This window comes from Trichomycterus rosablanca, chromosome 17 (assembly GCF_030014385.1).
Source record: "Trichomycterus rosablanca isolate fTriRos1 chromosome 17, fTriRos1.hap1, whole genome shotgun sequence".
Lineage (NCBI taxonomy): Eukaryota > Metazoa > Chordata > Actinopteri > Siluriformes > Trichomycteridae > Trichomycterus > Trichomycterus rosablanca.
This window is the reverse complement of record NC_086004.1, coordinates 7,703,588-7,722,516: the sequence shown is the minus strand read 5'-3', so window position 1 is coordinate 7,722,516 and position 18,929 is coordinate 7,703,588. Positions and strand designations below refer to the sequence as shown.

Sequence of the window (18,929 nt, the reverse complement as noted above, 5' to 3'; positions counted from 1 at the left end):
AGCTTCATTTAAATTCAGCAGTTGACCAGTTCTAAAGACATCCATAATGTCCACGTCATCCATGTCAGTATTATTAGCAGAGCAGAAATCATAGACACCATTGTCCATTTGGGCTTTGCACACTTCAGATATAACAATTAGCCAGAGATCAAGAAAGCACAAACCCAAAGTCAACAATGTTCACTTCATTTTGCCATGGGAAATGTCAGTGACCCTGGCCAGTAATGTCTGAGTGTGACATCATGATGTCTTGTTATTGAAAAGTTGATTAGGTGTCTGGTTAGACCAGAATCTGAAAAAAACGATGACGGAAAAAACACATAAAAGTCTGTAGATCTGAAAACGAAGTGTTTTGCGCTTAGAGTCTTCTGGCTATCGGTCATGACAGCATGTTTCACCCCTTCAATCCGCTGCTCTAATTTCATCTAACTTTCCTTTATTCTCTGTCCAGTGTAAACAGCGCAGTGGTCTGAAGTGTGTCCACAGCTCCATCTCAGAGGTGGGAGGACGTGGAGAAGCACAGCTTCAGGGTGTAGGGGTTGGAGCCGTCTGTGGAGGTGTAGAAAAATCCAGTTATACTTGCAGAAGATTATCAGGCATTAACTGTTCATTCTCACATCATATTTCACCACATAATCCAGGTGTATTTTAGTAGTATTATACTACTATACCTCTCCAAAATCTGGTGTCACATACAGAAATGTCTTTATGAGATTTTTTTGTAGCTTCCTGGATAAGTTGTCATTAAGCCCTTGGAGGCAGATTTGCCACTTTTAGATAATGGTAATGATTCTTCCAATGTCTTTGTAACCTTAGACTCATATATGGATTTCTTTTTTCTTGCTCATGGCATAGTTTTCCAGTAGAAACTTTAAGGTGACTGCTTGACTTTAATTGTAAGGTTTAGATTTATATTGTATAGCTGAACATTGGTTGAAATTAACCTTGTTTGTCTTTAATTAGCTAATTTTTTAGCTAATTATCCCAATCTAGTTGTATCCGATCACCCTTATGCATTACACTTCCACTCTATTGATGTTGACTTCCATTCCTGACCGAGGAGAGCTGTGACTAACACATGCCCCCTTCGACATGTGTGCAGTAGCCGACTGCATCTTTTCACCTGCAGGAGGTGAGTTCATATGTGAATCAGCATTGCGCACAGACACACCATGATCCCATTTTCCCTGACTCAATCAGCCAGCGGAGGTCGTAATTGCATCAGTTATGAGGAATCCCCTCCGGCACCCTCCCTGAACAAGTTGATTTGCATGTTGTTGATTGCATGTTTGTGTCGGTGACAAGAACGACTCGGCATCTTTAAATGTGAATGCAGGGTAGAATGGAACGTATTCAATTAAACAGTGAGGCCCATTACATTCCACTGCACCCATGTGTCATTAAAGAAGCAGCTGTACTCACTGGGTATTCTGATCTGATAATGATTCAGGACTGTCAGTACTTCCACTGCATGGGTTTTACTGTCAAACTCCAGAAGGCCTGAGATGGTTTTGGAGCTGGCTGTAAAGATTTTAAAACATTAAACATTACACATCAGGTAAATATCACATTCATAAAATATCACACAATATGGACGATGACGGCTCTCTGTGTCCCGGGATTTTACAATACAATGAAAAAGAGGAGCTTGAAACCGGTTTGGTAAAAATATCATTTTAATGAGCTCACTCAGGATAATTATTATGCATTTTTAATTTTGATTCATTCAATTAAATGTTTATTTGGGACAAATAAGGAAATGTGCTTGTTTTTTTCAAGGCAGACTGCTGCCAGTCATCACACATACACTAATAATTTGATTCAGCCAGACACATTGCTAAAATGTATTATACATCAATTAAATAATAATCAATTATGTGCTTCCAAATTTGTTGAACAATTTGATGCTGGCACTTTTCCTTTCCAGCATGACTGAATTTGCACTGAGGAAACTCAAGTGGCCTGCACATAGCACTGATCTCAACTACATTATAATGAAGGTTGTTATGTGTGTGTATGTAGAGGAATATATCCATAGTTTTGGAATGGCATGTATAAGATGCACAGTCAGGTGTCCACATACTTTTGGCAATGTAGTGTTACAAAGACTCAACATTTTTCAATAGCAAATTTCTGAAACAGTAACTACTTAATAAGTACATTAATCAAGAGGCAAGAGATTAGTTAGTGTCAAGGGCTTTGAATGTTTTTTTCTGAGACATTGATAGACGTTGACATATTGCTAGCCCTAATTTTTTGCATCTTGGGCAATTTTGTAAATATGAAATTATTTAGTGTGACAGAGTAAATTGGAAAGAATTACTTTTTACATTATCGAAGAACCTCATTTACAAGCTCATATACACAATCATATGCAATCTCATATACACACTTACGTTTGGCATCAAACACTTTGAACTTGATGAAACCTGGCACGTCATGCTCGGTGCATAACTGCAAAAAAATCAATTATGTATAAGTTTAATAACAAAGCAACAACAGGACAGAAATTCTGATGCAGCACAAAGACTTACAGTTGAAGTTAAAAAGTACATGTTTAAGAGACAACTGTCTTTTTGAAACATACATACCTTTTTGTCAAAATAAATCTATTATGTGTTTTTTTAAAGAAAATATATACATACAGCAACTGTGATTATTAATTTGGTGGTGTTAAACACTGAGCATTACTACTTTAAGCAACTTTAATTCCCAAGATAATCTATGGAAATACTGTCTATAAGTACCATGTACACTGAACTGTGGTCTCTGGACAAGGTTAAAATATTATACAGTACTATGAGGAAATATGTACAGATGATAATGTTTAGTGCATCTGAGTAGCTCAAATGATATTGGCACAAACATGGTCACCAGCTATAATTTTGTGAATTAGGTATTGAGAAGCCATGTGACAAAGTGGCAATTATAATGTTAAAGATGTCTACTCCACCAAATTGATAACATAAGTTGCTGTATGTACATGTAGATTATGTCATTTTTAAGAAAACCTACAACAAACATGAAAGAACTCAAATTTCATAAAAGTACTCAGCAGCTTATGTTCTAGTATAAATGTAGGGTTAGTTGTACCAGATGCAACAGTGTTTTGGTCAGCATTATCTGCAATCTATCAAAAAATTATAGGAGTTAGAATCTCGGCTTTGATACCGGTCGGCTGGGCGCCATATAGCGAGCACAATTAGGAGTGCCTGCAGCAGACCAAATTGGCCACAGAGTCTGCTGGGTGGAAGAAGACTAGACTAAGTGGGTGGGGTCAGGACCCTGGTTAGCAGACTGAGGCGTCTATGCAGAAGTGGATGAGCCTCATGTACGAATCCACCAAGGAACGGGCAAAAAAGAAGGGAGTGCGCACGTGTCGGAGGGAGCACACAACAAGCAAATATACCCTCCTCGAACACAATCGCGATCCCCAGCAGTGGAAGACTGGGGTATTGGCTACGCTAAATCGGGAGAAAAAGGGAGAAAATGCAAATAAATAGAAAAAAAATGTCCTAAAAAAATATATTCACGGGGCTCTGAAAACCTGTCCTAGAAGCAGTGTCCTAGACATCTACAGGTCCACAGAAGGTTAAATCAAGGGCCCATATAGGACTGACTACTGTATGTGTAGCAGTATGGTTGTATTAGATAAATGGGACTTGACATGGACTGGTTAAACATCTCTGATTGTGGGGTACAAGCAATGATTCAGTCCATTTGTCATGTTGACTGGGTGCAACGAGTTGATTCGTTCAACACTGCTGACTAAGTGCTGTCAGTGCTTGCCAGAAGCTGTGTACTGACAGCAGTTTGTGACAGGCACTGAGTGGGTGAAACGAAAGCCCAACAGCTGCAGTATAGACTGAAATTCTTAATTTATTCTGCTTTAATTCGTTTATCAATTTTCCTGCATTCTCTTGTATTTTGTCCAAACCATTACTGACCCTCAGCAGGTCGTCTTCAGTGATGCACGGAGGGACGTTGTAGAAGTGCAGAACACAAGACGGAGGCTGGATGATGTTTTTGGATGCCTGCCCTGCGCTGGTGAAACGGTTGTTACGTGTCATGGCAAAGTCTTTGTAGCTGGTGGAACCGTCCTCCAGCTCGAAGACCTGGCTTGGGATTACAGCATGTTGCTTAGACACGCTGAATTGAGAAAAAGCGAAAGAGAAAGGGTGAGAAAATTAGAGGAAGCAGGGACAAGAGACAGAAAGAAAGAAATAAAGAAATAAAAATAACAGATTGTATGAGGGTTAGTCACTGTGCAGCTCATATTAATGTTCTGTTTACTGAAACTGTAGGTCATCATGCTTGTATCATCTACTTATTGCACTTTGCTTAAGGCTCAGAGTTAAAAAGCTGTTAAAAATATAAAAATTCTTGTTTTTCATGTTTGTGGTAATTGTGAGTCCTGATTTTTTTTGTTTCCCCACTTTTTTCCCCCAATTTTCTCCCCCGTGTCCAATTACCCTGAATGCGTCCTCTATACTGATTCGACCCTTCACCGCTGACTGAGGACGCCTCTCAACTGACACCCCCTCCGACACGTACAGTCAGTACAGACTGCATTTTTCACCTGCAGGAGTCGAGTTCATACACCGACGGGCACTGTGTACGGAGGGCCACACCCCCATTAGCATTATTCTTCAGCCTGTGCAGGGGCCATCAGTCAGCCAGCAGGGGCCGCAGTTGCACCAGTTATGAGGACCAATGATCCGACTTTTTACCCCTAACCCTGAACAACAGCCAATTGTTGTTCATGCTGCCGCCCAGCTCACTCGGAAGGCAGAGCTCATATTCGATACGATGTATTCGAATCCCCAACTCGGGGTGCGCTAGCGTACTTTACCGCTGCGCCACCTTAATGGCGAGTCCTGATTTTTAAAATTGCATCAATATTTCCTAAGCTTCTCTTTCAACTTCTAACTTTTAAGTGCTGGTGTGATCAGGGTTGCCAGATATGCAGACATAATTCAGCAGCATCCAAAATCAATTTAAAACCATTAATCAAAAAACTAAATTGTAACCAAATTGCTCATAATAACTAAGACCTATTGGAAAGACTACTGACTTTAATAGCTGATTTATATGCTGCTTCATTCTGGTAAAAAACAAATATGAGTCAGGTCAAAAGTATGTGGACACTTTCTAATTATTGAGTTTAGACGCTTTAGTCACACCCATTGCTAACAGGTGTGTAAATCAATCACATAAAAAGAATTATATGCTTCCAGCATTGTAACAACAGTTTGGGGAAGGGTCTTTTTCCTTTCCGCCTTACTGTGGCACTAGTCTCAAAGTGAGATCCATAAAGACATGGTTTAACAAAGTTTGGCCAAGGCTGACAACAAAATACAAGCTTATAGTCACTCAAATCGCATAATGTTCCAGTGTCTAATTGATTTGGCTTAAACATGGTGTTTTGTAGGTAGTAAAAGTGTCTGTACCATACGTTAAGCCTCTTGCTGAAGACCTTGATACTGTTAAGGTGTGTAATAGCACGATCCACTGCATACTCATCACCCATCTCCACCAGCGCTGTGCCAGGTACACTTTTCATGAATTTTACCTGTATAAAAAATAAACCCTATTAGCCATAGTCTTCTCTACAAACACAAATCCTATTTCCTAGACATGGGTCATGGGGTGTCCCCCCACCTTCAGAGAACTTCTGTACTTCTAACCATCCAAACTGCTTAACCACAAAAAAATCTGGTTTAAAATCTGTTTGCTGTGATATTTTATTTCTTAGACCAATTTAATGCTACTGTGACCGTTAAAAGAAAAAAAAAAAACAGAAGAAAAAAGAGATTGGTCTGCTTTTGTGATAGTCTGTGACTGTCCATGGCCGGAACCTTGATACAAGCCATAGTGGAACTAAGTGGAGGGAAAAGAAAAAAATGCTAATAAAAACTGTACTTGGTCATGAATAGTTTTCTTTCTTTTAATGCAGGGATATCAGAGGGCCGTGTGTCTTCCAGATTTTTAGAATGTAGATGACAGCTATTTATTTCAGCAGTCTAGTGTGACAGGGGAGATTTTACCACCTAGAACTCTCTTTTTTACCTACTGAATAAAAACACATTTTCTTTGTTCTTATTGTATTTATTTGTTATGGTTGTGGTACTGGACTAGTAATCAGGAGGTTTCTGGTTCAAGGCCATCAAGACCAACATGTTGCCACTGTTGGGCCCTGAGCAAGGCCCTAACCCTTAATTGCTTAATTGTATTTACTCACAATTGTAAGTCGCTTTGGATAAAAGCTCCTGCTAAATGCTGTAAATGTACATATTTAATTACACATATACAAAAGAACAGTGTACACCGATCAGCCATAACATTAAAACCACCTCCTTGTTTCTACACTCACTGTCCATTTTATCAGCTCTACTTAACATATAGAAGTAGTTCTACAATTACTGACTGTAGTCCATCTGTTTCTCTACATACTTTTTACCTGCTTTCACCCTGTTCTTCAATGGTCAGGACTCCCACAGGACCACCACAGAGCAGGTATTATTTAGGTGGTGGATGATTCTCAGCACTGCAGTGACAATGACATGGTGGTGGTGTGTTAGTGTGTGTTGTGCTGGTATAAGTGGATCAGACACAGCAGCGCTGCTGGAGTTTTTAAATACTGTGTCCACTTACTGTCCACTCTATTAGACACTCCTACCTAGTTGGTGCACCTTGTAGATGTAAAGTCAGAGACGATCGCTCATCTATTGCTGCTGTTTGAGTTGGTCATCTTCTAGACCTTCATCAGTGGTCACAGGATGCTGCCCACACACACACTAACACACCACCACCATGTCAGTGTCACTGCAGTGTTGAGAATAATCCACCACCCAAATAATACCTACTCTGTAGTGGTCCTGGGAGAGTCATGACCATTAAAGAACAGCAGGTAAAAAAGTATGCAGAGAAACAGATGGATTACAGTCAGTAACTGTAGAACCACAAAGTGCTTCTATATGGTAAGTGGAGCTGATAAAATGGACAATGAGTGTAGAAACAAGTAGGTGGTTTTAATCTTATGGCTGATCGGTGTATATGCCAGTTTAGACAGACCAGTGGGATTTGTTTCTGAGCCGTACCATGCATCATCTGCATGGTGCTTCTAGATGTTGCCCATTATTGTGAACCTGAACCTTTATATTATCCAAACTTGGCACAGTCAACAACAATTAGCAAAAAATGCTGTTTTGTCCACCTTTTTTTGCAAAAGGTTGCCAGTTCAAGCAAGTTGCCACTGTTGGACCCATGAGCAAGGCTCTTGACCCTCAATTGCTCAAAAAAATAAATTGGTAGTGCCTGTAGCACACAAAATCGCCCATCAGTCTGCTGGGTGGGAAAGACCACACAAGTAAGTGCGTGGGGTATTCAAACACTGTGCAAGGACCCTGGTTAGCAGCCCGAGGCGTCTCTACAGAAGTGGAGGAACATGGAGATCGGTGCGTGACTCTTCGTGTGCAAGACGCACCCAAGTATGGGGGAACAAGAAGGGGTCAAGGGACTGTGCGCACGTCATAGCGGGCAAAGGGCAGGCAAATATACCCTCCTCAGATGCGGTCGCGATCCCGGTGCAATTCATTATGGCTCATAGCTTTACTTTACAGCAACTAGTAGTCAATTTCTGGAGAGCCTACTTTCAGCTCCACTTCTAAAAGGGAAACCTGACACAACACCATGTGACAAAACACTGCTACAGTGTTCCTCTCTAGACTCGCTTACCTTCTCAATGTTACCATAGAGACAGAAGAGGTTGAAGATGCGGGTGCAGTTCATCTTGTCGGAATGCAGGCCGCTCACCATGGCAACTGAGCTGGAGGAGTGGCCGACGTAGGAGGAGGTCTGGGGCAGAGGGTACGCCACCACATCAGGAATGTCGTGGGAGCTCCTCTTAAACCTGGTATTGCTGGGCAGAGGCAGCAGGGGGCAGTGTGACCCTGGAGAGTCATGGAGGTGAAGGAAGAAAAGGGGGGGTTGAAACAGTGAAAGGAGGACCTGTCAGTTGCAGCAGTTTAGATTCTGGTGCAATGCTTCAGGAATACAAAAAGGAAAAGACAGAACGAGTGAGAGACATTACACACTATTTTCTAGTCTGATGCACCTCGGTTCGCCGAGGTGTCGCTAATTACACTGTGCTGAGCAGGATGGCGTCTCATTCCGCCATTCCTATACACATCACATCATCTTTCTCCTTCATCTATCCTCCAACTCTCCTTTCCTTCCTCCCTACATCCGTCTCTCCCACCTCCCACTTTTCTGCCTGGCATTCCTAATAATCTAAACCTAGAAACAGCTGCTGAGTGACAGAATAAAACGGGAGGGGGGAAAAATCTTGATTTTTTTATACACACAGTCACGCATGTACTGTATGTACATACAGTCACATATACACATGTCAAATTAAGTGTCTTAGCTGGTTGCTGGGCCACCACAAAGCTGTCAAAACTACTTTAGCTTCATGATTTTTGTGCAAAGATTGTTGTACTGGAGAGCTTTTGTGGTTTTCCCAAAAAACAGATTTAAACATCATTGTGTGTGTGTGTTTAAATGTACAGAACAATCAAGTGCATATTTTTTTTGCAATATCAAAAGACATTTACTCCTATAACAAAAAAATCATCATTAAGGTTCATAAGCACATAGGTCATATCATAATAAGATTTAGTCAAGTCAAGTCAAATTTATTCATATAGCGCTTTTTACAATGGACATTGTCTCAAAGCAACTTTACAGAATCCAGGAACAACAGACCCAAAACCCCTATTGAGCAAGCCGAGGGCGACAGTGACAAGGAAAAACTCCCTTAAAATTACAGGAATTATTATTAAAATTATTTCCTAGAGAAAAAAACATACTCATCTTTAGTGGAGATGTTTACTTGCCAACTATGCTTATTTTTTTATGATCACATGATCGCAAAGAGACCCTGTCCAATCTTCAAACATGACCAATTTTGTTTGTGCCAGGTCAGTCATTCATGCCATGCTCGGATTCAAACTTGCAAGTTCAAACACTCCGCAGTGGTGTGCTAGCGTGTTAGATCACAGCGCCACCCAAGCACCTGAATGTAATCTTGGGTGCAAATTTGGATTTTCCTTTTTAGCAAAGTGTCGGAAGAACAGCGGTGATTGCAGTGCAGTATAATATTTAAAAATTACTGTGTAACTGTTGTTCCCGCTGTTTTCAGGTCATCCTCTGACATCCTGGGTGTGTTCGAAAACCTAGTGAACTACCTTGCTCTCTTAGTGCCTACATAGTAGAGTAGAGAGGATTCTAATAAGTCTACTACTGACTACTTAAAAGTCAGATTATTCAAACGCACTACTTAGATTTGATCCCCAGGTGGGACGGTCCAGGGTCCTTTCTGTGTGGAGTTTGCATGTTCTCCCAGTGTCTGTGTGGGTTTCCTCCAGAAGCTCTGATTTCCTCCCACAGTCCAAAAACATGCAGTCAGGTGAACTGGAGATACAAAATTGTCCATGACTGTGTTTGACATTGAACTTGTGAACTGATGAATCTTGTGTAATGAGTAACTACCGTTTCTGTCATGAATGTAACCAAAGTGTAAAACATGACATTAAAATCTTAATAAATAAATAAATTATGTGTGACAGAGATAGAGACTGACCGTATCCGTTGTCGCTGTAGGAAGACGGATGCTCCCCCAGAATGGCCTGCCGCTGTCGACCTTTAACACGTTCTGTAATCAGAGCACACATTCACAGAAGAAACGTGATGGACATCTGAAGTCAAACAAGTACACACACACTCACACATAGATCAGCCATACAATCAAAACCAGGGGAAAAAACAGAAAACTGAAGCATATAAATTACCAAGACAGGAACTATAAAGAAAAGAAATCAGCCTGCTGGTGTTCAGACTGCAGGGCAAATCTATTTATTTCTCAAATCCAGTTGTGTCCACATTTCAAATTACACGTGATCAGATCTGATTTGTCAGTTTGGATTGAAGTAGATCCAGATTGCTTGTTATGATAACATTGCAGTAATGAATCCTGTGATGTAGTGTCTGGCAGCTGCTAGGGAATACCCACAAAAATGAGCTTTTATGAGCCTTAAAAACATTTGATGACTAAATGGCAGCAATGATTTTTCTGCACTCACTGCAAAATATCCTGAGATTTTAAGGTTCTGTGATTTAGCTGAACACTTAACTACATGTGCCAGTGCACTGTGATTATTATTATTATTCATTCATCATTCGTATTTTGTAAATGCTTTATCCTGGTCATGGTGGTCGTGAGCCTGGCACTGGACACACAGGACACACTGGGCACACCGGGCACACGGCAGGAATGCACCCTGAACAAAAGACCCACCTCTTTCCTAAGCACTTACAATAACATGTACTAACCTTTGTTCTAACAGATTTGTATCCTTGGACTGTGTCTACTTCACTGTACTACAAATTAAATTAATTTGTACACGAGTGCCCCCTTGTGGAGGCTTGGTGTTACATCTTGTAAACCACAGTGGAACCAGAATGTACAGAGATGCATTTTTTGTGTTGCCTGGGTCGTGTAAAGCTCAGTGATTAGGGTACTGGACCATCAGTAAGAAAGTTGCCAGTTCAAGCCTCACCGGTGCCAAACAAAGTTGTCACTGGGTCCCTGAGCAAGGCCCTTAACACTTAATCGCTCTAACTGTATCAGTCACTCCCGAGTTCGAACCTCAGCTCTCTTACCGGTCAGCTGGGCGCCCCCTAGAAGGCATAATTGGCAATGCCTGCAGAAGACTAAATTGGCCATTCAAAGTCTGCCAGGAGGGTAAAAGACTAGATCATCAAAGACATGCAAGTGAGGTGAATTGGAGATACATTGTCCAACTGTGTTGGACAAACTTGTGAACTGATAAATCTTGTGTAACGAGTAACTACCTGTCCTGTCATGAATGTAACCAAGTGTGTAAAATATGACGCTAAAATCCTAATAAATAAATAAAAAACAATTTGGAAAAACACCATCTGACCCTCCCTTCCTCAGACACAGCCAACTGTGTCAGTTACGCACCTATTTTAATATAAAATTATTATTATATATTAAATACTACAAACAGTTTTGTGGTTTTGCATATGGGCCCTTTCATTTTTATTTCGAGAGAGAGAGAGAGAACGTCGACTGTGCCGGTTGCAAAGGCTATGTGAAAATAACACTGTGGTCAAGTCGAGGTTGAAAATAATTCAGCTAAGCTGAGTTTCGAAACCACTGTAAATTTGTGGCCTAAATTTGTCTATCCAGCTTGAGACAGATATGCTAGCAGTTCAGTTTTGAGCTGTCAGCTGGCATTATGCTTCCTCTCTAGCGATGTTGACCTTCACTCTGACTGAGGAGAGCCGTGACTAACTCCGACATGTGTGCAGTAGCCGACTGCATCGTTTCACCTCCACGAGGTGAGTTCATACGTGGATCAGTTTTGTGTACTGAGAGACACACCCTGATCCTCAATATCCCTCGACTCTGTGCAGGCGCCCTCAATCAGCCAGCAGAGGAATCTCCTCCGGCAACCCCCTTGAACAACAGCCAATCATTCGTGTAGGCGCCCAGCCTGCCAGGTGGCAGAGCTGAGATTCAAACCGACGAGTTCGAGAAGTCAGCTCTGGTGTGCTAGCGTGTTTTACCGCTGCACCACCTGAGCACCACCTGTGCAGAGTTCTAAGAAAGAAATACACTACATTGCCAAAAGTATATGAATACCCCTCCTAAATACTAAGTTTGGGTGCCAACAGGAGCAGCAGATCAGTACAGGAAGTACAGCAGGTCCTCTGTATGTGAAAGAATCCACCGTTGGACAGTCTAACAAATGCCTGACCACACAAATGCTTTTTTTGACTGAATAGAGACAAATTCACACTGACTTACTCCAAACTCTTGTGAAAGACCTTTCTGGAATAATGGAGGAATGCAAACAAAGGGGCAACTCCATATGAACGTCCATGGTTTTGAAACAAGAAGTTCAGCTTTGAGATGTGGTGAAGTGTCCACATTTATTTGACTATACAGATGGCTATGATACATACTCTGTAATTTTACTGTGTTTAATGGTAAAATATTCATAAGGAATTTATCCTGCATTTATTTGACTACCAATTTTTTAAATCAAGTGGTCTCCAGACGTCTGGCTCTTTATGACCTTCCCTTTAATCGTATTGAGCCAAATTAAAACCAGCAAAACATTTTCATTTCACTGAGGTGTTTTCCAGTTCTACTGCTGAAGTCCCACTGGTGCAAATGTTTGTGTTTTCACCCCATCCACACATCTGTTGTACCTTATCAGCTCATTATCGAGCTCTTGATGTGCTAAAATTGGCATACCAACACATTAGGGTTTGCTAATTAGCTTAGGAAGTCAATTAGTTGTGTTACGCTAAGTCACATTAGCTTTTTCTAAGTGGAAAAAATTCATTCAATCATCTTGTTCCTGATTAGAGCCAAAGTTGAGCCTACAAACAAACACTGGGTGCACGGCATGAACACATGGTCAGGTGGACAAGGTGCCAGTCCATACAGGGCAGCAGACCAGATATGAGCCAGCGGACCAAGCTCCCCAGGACCCTGTGGCTGTGCAGTCCTGATCCTTCCAGTTCCTGCCCCTTCAGTCAAATTACATTTCTTTTAATTGATTAGTTTAAACATTTGTGCTAACCACTCCAACATCTTGGTTAAGGTTGCAGTGGTTCAGTTGCACATTTCCTCAATAGAAGGACTATTTAGAGCAGCCAATCCACCGTCTGAATGTTTCTGATAGTTAGAAGGAATCCGAAAAGGACAGAATATTAGGATTAAGCCAAAATCTCCAGGACACATGTTGCTGTGCCCAATCACTCCTCCAGCTGTGCCACTTTGTTGCCCATACATTCATCATCTTATACTGTAATTTTTTTTTTATTATTCATTAATTTATTCATTTTTCTCTAATCGCTTTGTCCTGATCAGGGTCTGGAGCCACCTGGACACAAAATGCAAGGCAAGGCAACTTAAGTTACAGTCAACATTCACTTAAATCTGGGAGCATTACAGAGTGAATCCTGCTGGCAATGGAAAGGTGTCAGGAAATCGAAGTATCTTCCAAACTGGAGTTCCAAAGACCTCCATATTAACTTTTATCCATCCAATAAAAAATGTATGCCCCTTCCCTACAGAAATCCCAGTAAATTACTGAAAGGTAGTCTTTTGATAAATATGTAGGGAGTTCCCCCCACAGGTCGTAAGACAGGAAAATGTTAATAAGAGGCTCATATAGGTGTTATAATCAGTTGTCTACATACTTTTGGTCATGGTTTGTATTGTAGAGCTTCAGAAAAGTGAGGAGAACATAAAATATGTATAACGCATTTAAAGTGTACTGGAGCTACATGTAATTATGAGCTGAAACATACAATAAAAATATATTTATAACCAGCTGTGCTGCTGGTGATGGACCACAGATACACTGAGCTGAGAATCCAGCTGTGCTCAGTAAATCTTTATCCACCCAATAAAAAAAATTACACTTCTCCCCGACAAAAATCCCAGTAAATTACTGAAAGGTAGTCTATTAAAACCTATACATGGTAAGGGCCAAAAGCATTGGCATATGGTTACATATGTAGGGAGTTCCCCCCACAGCCCATAACACAGGAAAAGACCATCTGCCCATGGTTTTGAGATTGGATGACCAAGAGGCTCATATACAGGTGATATGATCAGTTGTATGATGTGATGGGGTTGGCATAAAAGGCCATCAATGCTGAAACATGCAATAAAAATATATTTACAACCAGCTGTGCTGCTGGTGATGGACCACAGATACACAGAGCTGAGAATCCAGCTGTGCTCAGAAAGCCAGGCTCAGAAAATAAATGTGTTCCATCAATTTTGAGAGTTTGTTGAAAGGGCAAAGCAAAATAAGAACAACAGCTATTTTTCAAACCACAGAAAATCCAACAGCACGGAAAACGACAGGTAAAAACGACATGAAATAAAAAATTCTATAGTTAGATCAACCAGACTCGTCTGAGCATTTCTTCCATCAATGCAGGAAAAAACTTGTCATCTACAATCTCAGTTACTTGTTATTCAGCACCGACTTGACACAGAAAAATGAAATGAGCCTCTCACGATGATGCAACACGCCAACCAGAGTTTCGTATCTTCAAAGTAAGCTAAAGCATGAAAACTTCAGACATCTTTCCTCAAAACTGTCAGAAGCAGAACTGAGGGAGAAAGGAGCATCTCACTCCTTCTTTCCTATCTCTCTTTGTTTCTGTTCTCTTCTAAATCTACAGGGAGAAGTCATGCAGGGTAATGCTAATTGCTACAAAATGAGCGGTTAGCGCTGGGAACCCGCGGCCACTAATGCTCTCTATTTTACACACAGGAATCAGGGGGGAATTAAAGCTGGAGGTGACCTTCACACTGCACGTTTCAGAGCTTTTGCTTCTTGTTTTTTCATGCTGAGAGAAGTGATTCATAAAGGAACGGACACGGGGACTATCTGACATTTTTGATGCCTGGAATGTTTACATCAACCTTCCCTTCTGTCTTCACTCTTCTGAAAAGGTTTTCTTTAGATTTACGGTGCGGTGGGTTTAGAAGCTGCTAGGCCTGTACGAATCTCCTGCTTTAAAATGGGCAACTTAAAGTTCGACTGAAGGTTTTGGCTGATCACATGGACAAAAGAATAGGAGCAGGAGGGTTTTTTTTCCACTCTAAGCCAATTGCCATGCAAATCTTGTTTGGCTTTGGAAATGGTGACACTCATGTTTCAGCAGCTTCTAATTCATTTTGGTGGTTCAGAATGACCATCTGGATGAACTTCCTCTCAGCATAAAGTGACAGTTTGGGTTTTTTCCCACCTTGGCAAGACCATTGTTCTTTTTGGCAGGCCAGTCCAGTACCCGAACCCTGTTCTTCCGCAGCCATGGCTTTGTAATGTGTGCAGCAGGTGGTTTTGCATTGTCTTGTTGAAAAATGCATGGATGTCCCTGAAAAAGATGACATCTTGAAAGCAGAATATGTTGCTCTAAGATCTCAATGTACTTTTCTGCATTAATGCTGCCATCACAGAAGTGTAAATGACCTTTGCCAAGGGCACTGACACAGCCCCATACCATGACAGACCCTGGCATTTGGACTTGTTGCTGATAACAGTCTGGATGGTCCTTTTCGTCTTTGGTCCGGAGCACACGGCGTCCATTTTTTCCAAAAAAGACCTGGAATGCTCATTCATCTGACCACAATACACGTTTCCACTGTGTGATGGTCCATCCTAGATGCCTCCAAGCCCAGAGAAGTCGACGCCGCTTCTGGACATGGTTAACATAAGGCTTCTTTTTTGCACAGTAAAGTTTTAAGTGGCATTTGTGCATGTAACTCTGTATTGTAGTGCCTGACAAAGGTTTGCCAAAGTAATCCCTCGCCCATGTGGTTATATCAGCTATTGTTGAGTGGCGGTTCTTGATGCAGTGCCGTCTGAGGGATTGAAGATCACGGGTGTTCAGCTTAAGCTTGCGCTTTGGCCTTTACTCACTGATATTCCTCCTGATTCCTTGAACGGTTTAATGATATTATGCACTGTAGAGGGAGAAATATGCAAATCCCTTCCAATCTTTCAGTGAGGTTCATTGTTTTTAAACATTTCAACCATTTTCTCACACATTTGTTGACAAACTGGAGATCCTCTGATCATCTTTGCTCATCAAAGCCTTTCCTGGATTCTGCTTTTGGACCAAACCATGATTACAATCACCTGTTGAAATCACCTGTTTGAAATCACATCATTATTTAGTTTTTGTCACCCCATTACTAGCTCTAAATTGCCCCTGTGCCAACTTCTTTTTTTTTTTAAGTGTTGCAGGCCTAAAATGCAGGAATGGAGGTTAATTAACAAACAAAATGAAGTTGAGCAGACAAAAAATGAAATATCTTGGGTTCAAACTGTCTGCAATCAAATAAAAGTCAAAGTAAATGTAAGGGACACTGCATTTTTATTTTATTTGCATTTTTCATACTGTCCCAACTTTTTCTAATTTGGGGATGTAGATGTGCAGCCAGGTAATAAAGGACCCATGTTGGGGATCACTGTTGTAGAAGTCCCACAGTTAAAGTAGGATACTTAGGACTCCCTCTTACACCCCAAGAGCAAGGACAGTTAGACTTTTTTACTCCCATGATTCCTATGATGATTCCTTATATTTTGCCATTCTCTATTTCCATGGATTTAGGTGACCAGGCCCTAAGGATCCCACTCGATGCTTAAGGACCCTGATAGTTACCTGCCTTAGCTGTCCAGCAGATGTGCTTCTGTACATAGCACTATTTCTCTCTTTATAATTTTTCCTACCAAGTGTATCTCATTTAAGACTACCGAGTGTTTCCCAAAATACCTGTTACCCATCCTGCTGTATCATGAGCTCATTTATCACCCGGGCCAGTGTAGCATCCAACAGTGCCATTAAATCTGGTACAGTGGCTCTAAAATGGTCAAGCACCAGCTGGCCTTGTTGTGGGGAGAAACAGCTGTTGTGGGGGTAATGGTGCACTAAAGTGAAATGAAAAGTATCCAAAGGGACTCACAGATGTGAAATATAATCCCTGTATAATCCCTGGACAATCATGATGGCTGTGTTAATGAAATAATATTACCTGGGCAAACTGAAAATAAAAGGAGGTTTTTCGAATGGCCTTGAGGTTGATTTCTCTTGGTACTTCTGACCAGATGGAATTTATTATTTGCCAGCCTCAAAGGAGCCACTCTTATACAACTTTATGACATTTCTAATTTCAAAAAATGCTGACTGAAAACGGAATCAGATGTCACGGCAAAGCAAAAAAAGAAAAAAAGCGAAAGGAAGAAGAAGGAGATGCACCAAGCCCTTATTTTTATTCCTGGCAGCTCCATTAATATGCTTTTATTTAGTCCTGCACGCTATGAATCAATTAGCATTCAAATTCCAGCACGGCGGCCTCTGCTGAACACACAGCCCTTTGTCTTTCCAGCAAAATAACGCGGGCTGACAGCATACTGCACGTACACGTACTGCATCACCAACATGGCAGAACCACAAACAAACTTAAACAGACCTTCGAATCCCATTGAAAAGATGGTGATCGATTGTTAAACATCGCAGACTGGTTAGTCTCTATTTGCGGAAAGTGAGCAGAGGTTAGGGGCAGCTGCAGGCTTGGTGTTGTGACCCAGGCCATCCATAATCTGGCTAATAACACGCTTTGCTGCCTCTGTGATGTATTCCTCCAGTTTCAGTTCTTAGCAAGCAAGTTTCTTTTTGATCTGCAATGACAAGGGTGGTTTATTTTGCTCTCGCTTGCAGGTTTCGATTTAAAAAAGGCCTTTTGATGCCACAAGTCTGGACAGTTATGTAAGGACCTTGATTCATTGTCAGTGGTGTGTGTATTTGAGAGCTTTTGTGTCTATGTGAAGGTTTGCCATTGCAATTGTTCCAGATGACTTTAAGTTCAAGTAATAAAAACCAGTAGATTATAGGTTTATTAATTTCCAAGGCCTCAAAAAGAGTAGTACCATTTTTTATTGTCAGAATGTCTTATATCATTCATGGAATGCTCTCATACATCCTGAAATGTTTGTGCTAGTATGATGTCTTGGGTGCTCAATGCAATGGTCTAACGCATTGGCCCACCACTGCTATAAACTGACCACACAAGACACCATTTGCTGGTGGAAAGAAACAGCCAATGGTGTCTTGTGTGGTCAGTTTATAGCACAGCTAAGATTTGAACTTGATTTTCAGCGATCAGGTGCATCATTACCACTGCAACTACATAAATAACTGAGTGACTCTCCATAAGCAGTACTGCTCTCTGACAGACCCTTCCCCTGGCACATAAAAAGAAGTAGTTAACAAATGCACGTGTGTCAGATGGGACGCGTACTAGACTCAATTGACTGGGAGGGAAAACACAACAAAATGTCATCAGGACTCTGCCCATGTCTTGTTTCCAACAGTCTCTCAGCTTACTGTCACTGTGCATTACCAGCTCTCATTTAAAAATGTAATAACTTGATAGCGCTTGGGTGGCGCAGCAGTCTATCACATTAGCCTAGCACTTTTGAGACCTGAGTCTCGAGTTTTAGTCTTGGTGGTGCTACCAGCTTGGTCGGGTGTCTAACAGGCACAAATGGCTGTGTCTGAGGAAGGAAAGGCATAAGGGTATAGTCTCCTAATTGCAGCAACATCTACTCTAACTGTCTGGTTAAGGCATCTATACAGGCAGCAAAAGAATATGTAGAATATGTAAAGAGTAGTGTGGTCCTCTGTAGGAATCCACTGCTGGCTGGTGGAAAGACTGGTGTGAACACAGGGTTTAATCTTCCAACTACTTTTTCTCCGCTGCTTTTTGCTAATCAGGGTCGCAGGTCGTAGATCCCTTGCTGCAAGCTAAAAAATGGGCGCAATAAAAAAATGGGCGCAGGAGTACACCCATGACACCTATACACAGATCAGCCATAACATTAAAACAACCTCCTTGTTTCTACACTCACTGTCCATTTTATCAGCTCCACTTACGATATAGTTCTACAATTACTGACTGTAGTGCATCTGTTTCACATGTTTTGTTAGCCCCCTTTCATGATGTTCTTCAATGGTCAGGACTTTCCCAGGACCACTACAGAGCAGGTATTATTTGGGTGGTGGATCATTCTCAGCACTGCAGTGACACTGACATGGTGGTGGTGTGTTAGTGTGTGTTGTGCTGGTATGAGTGGATAGGACACAGAAATGCTGATGGGGTTTTTAAACACCTCACTGTCACTGCTGGACTGAGAACAGTCCACCGACCAAAAATATATAGCCAACAGCACCCCGTGGGCAGCGTCCTGTGACCACTGATGAAGGTCTAGAAGATGACCAACTCAAACAGCAGCAATAGATGA

At 41.4% G+C, this 18,929-nt stretch overlaps 1 protein-coding gene across 1 annotated transcript in view; it reads right to left on the bottom strand.

Annotated features, from left to right (window-relative positions):
- Nucleotides 1-277: 277 nt before the first annotated feature.
- LOC134331612 (heterogeneous nuclear ribonucleoprotein L-like) overlaps nt 278-18,929 on the bottom strand; it is a 76,546-nt gene continuing 57,894 nt past the window's right edge. The window contains exons 7-13 of the mRNA XM_063013092.1: nt 9,644-9,715; nt 7,738-7,952; nt 5,451-5,572; nt 3,948-4,149; nt 2,397-2,454; nt 1,423-1,521; nt 278-549 (exon numbers count right to left, since the gene is read on the bottom strand). Of these exons, the coding sequence (XP_062869162.1) occupies nt 494-549; nt 1,423-1,521; nt 2,397-2,454; nt 3,948-4,149; nt 5,451-5,572; nt 7,738-7,952; nt 9,644-9,715 (824 nt within the window). The 3' untranslated portion in view covers nt 278-493. The remainder of the gene's footprint in view (nt 550-1,422; nt 1,522-2,396; nt 2,455-3,947; nt 4,150-5,450; nt 5,573-7,737; nt 7,953-9,643; nt 9,716-18,929) is intronic.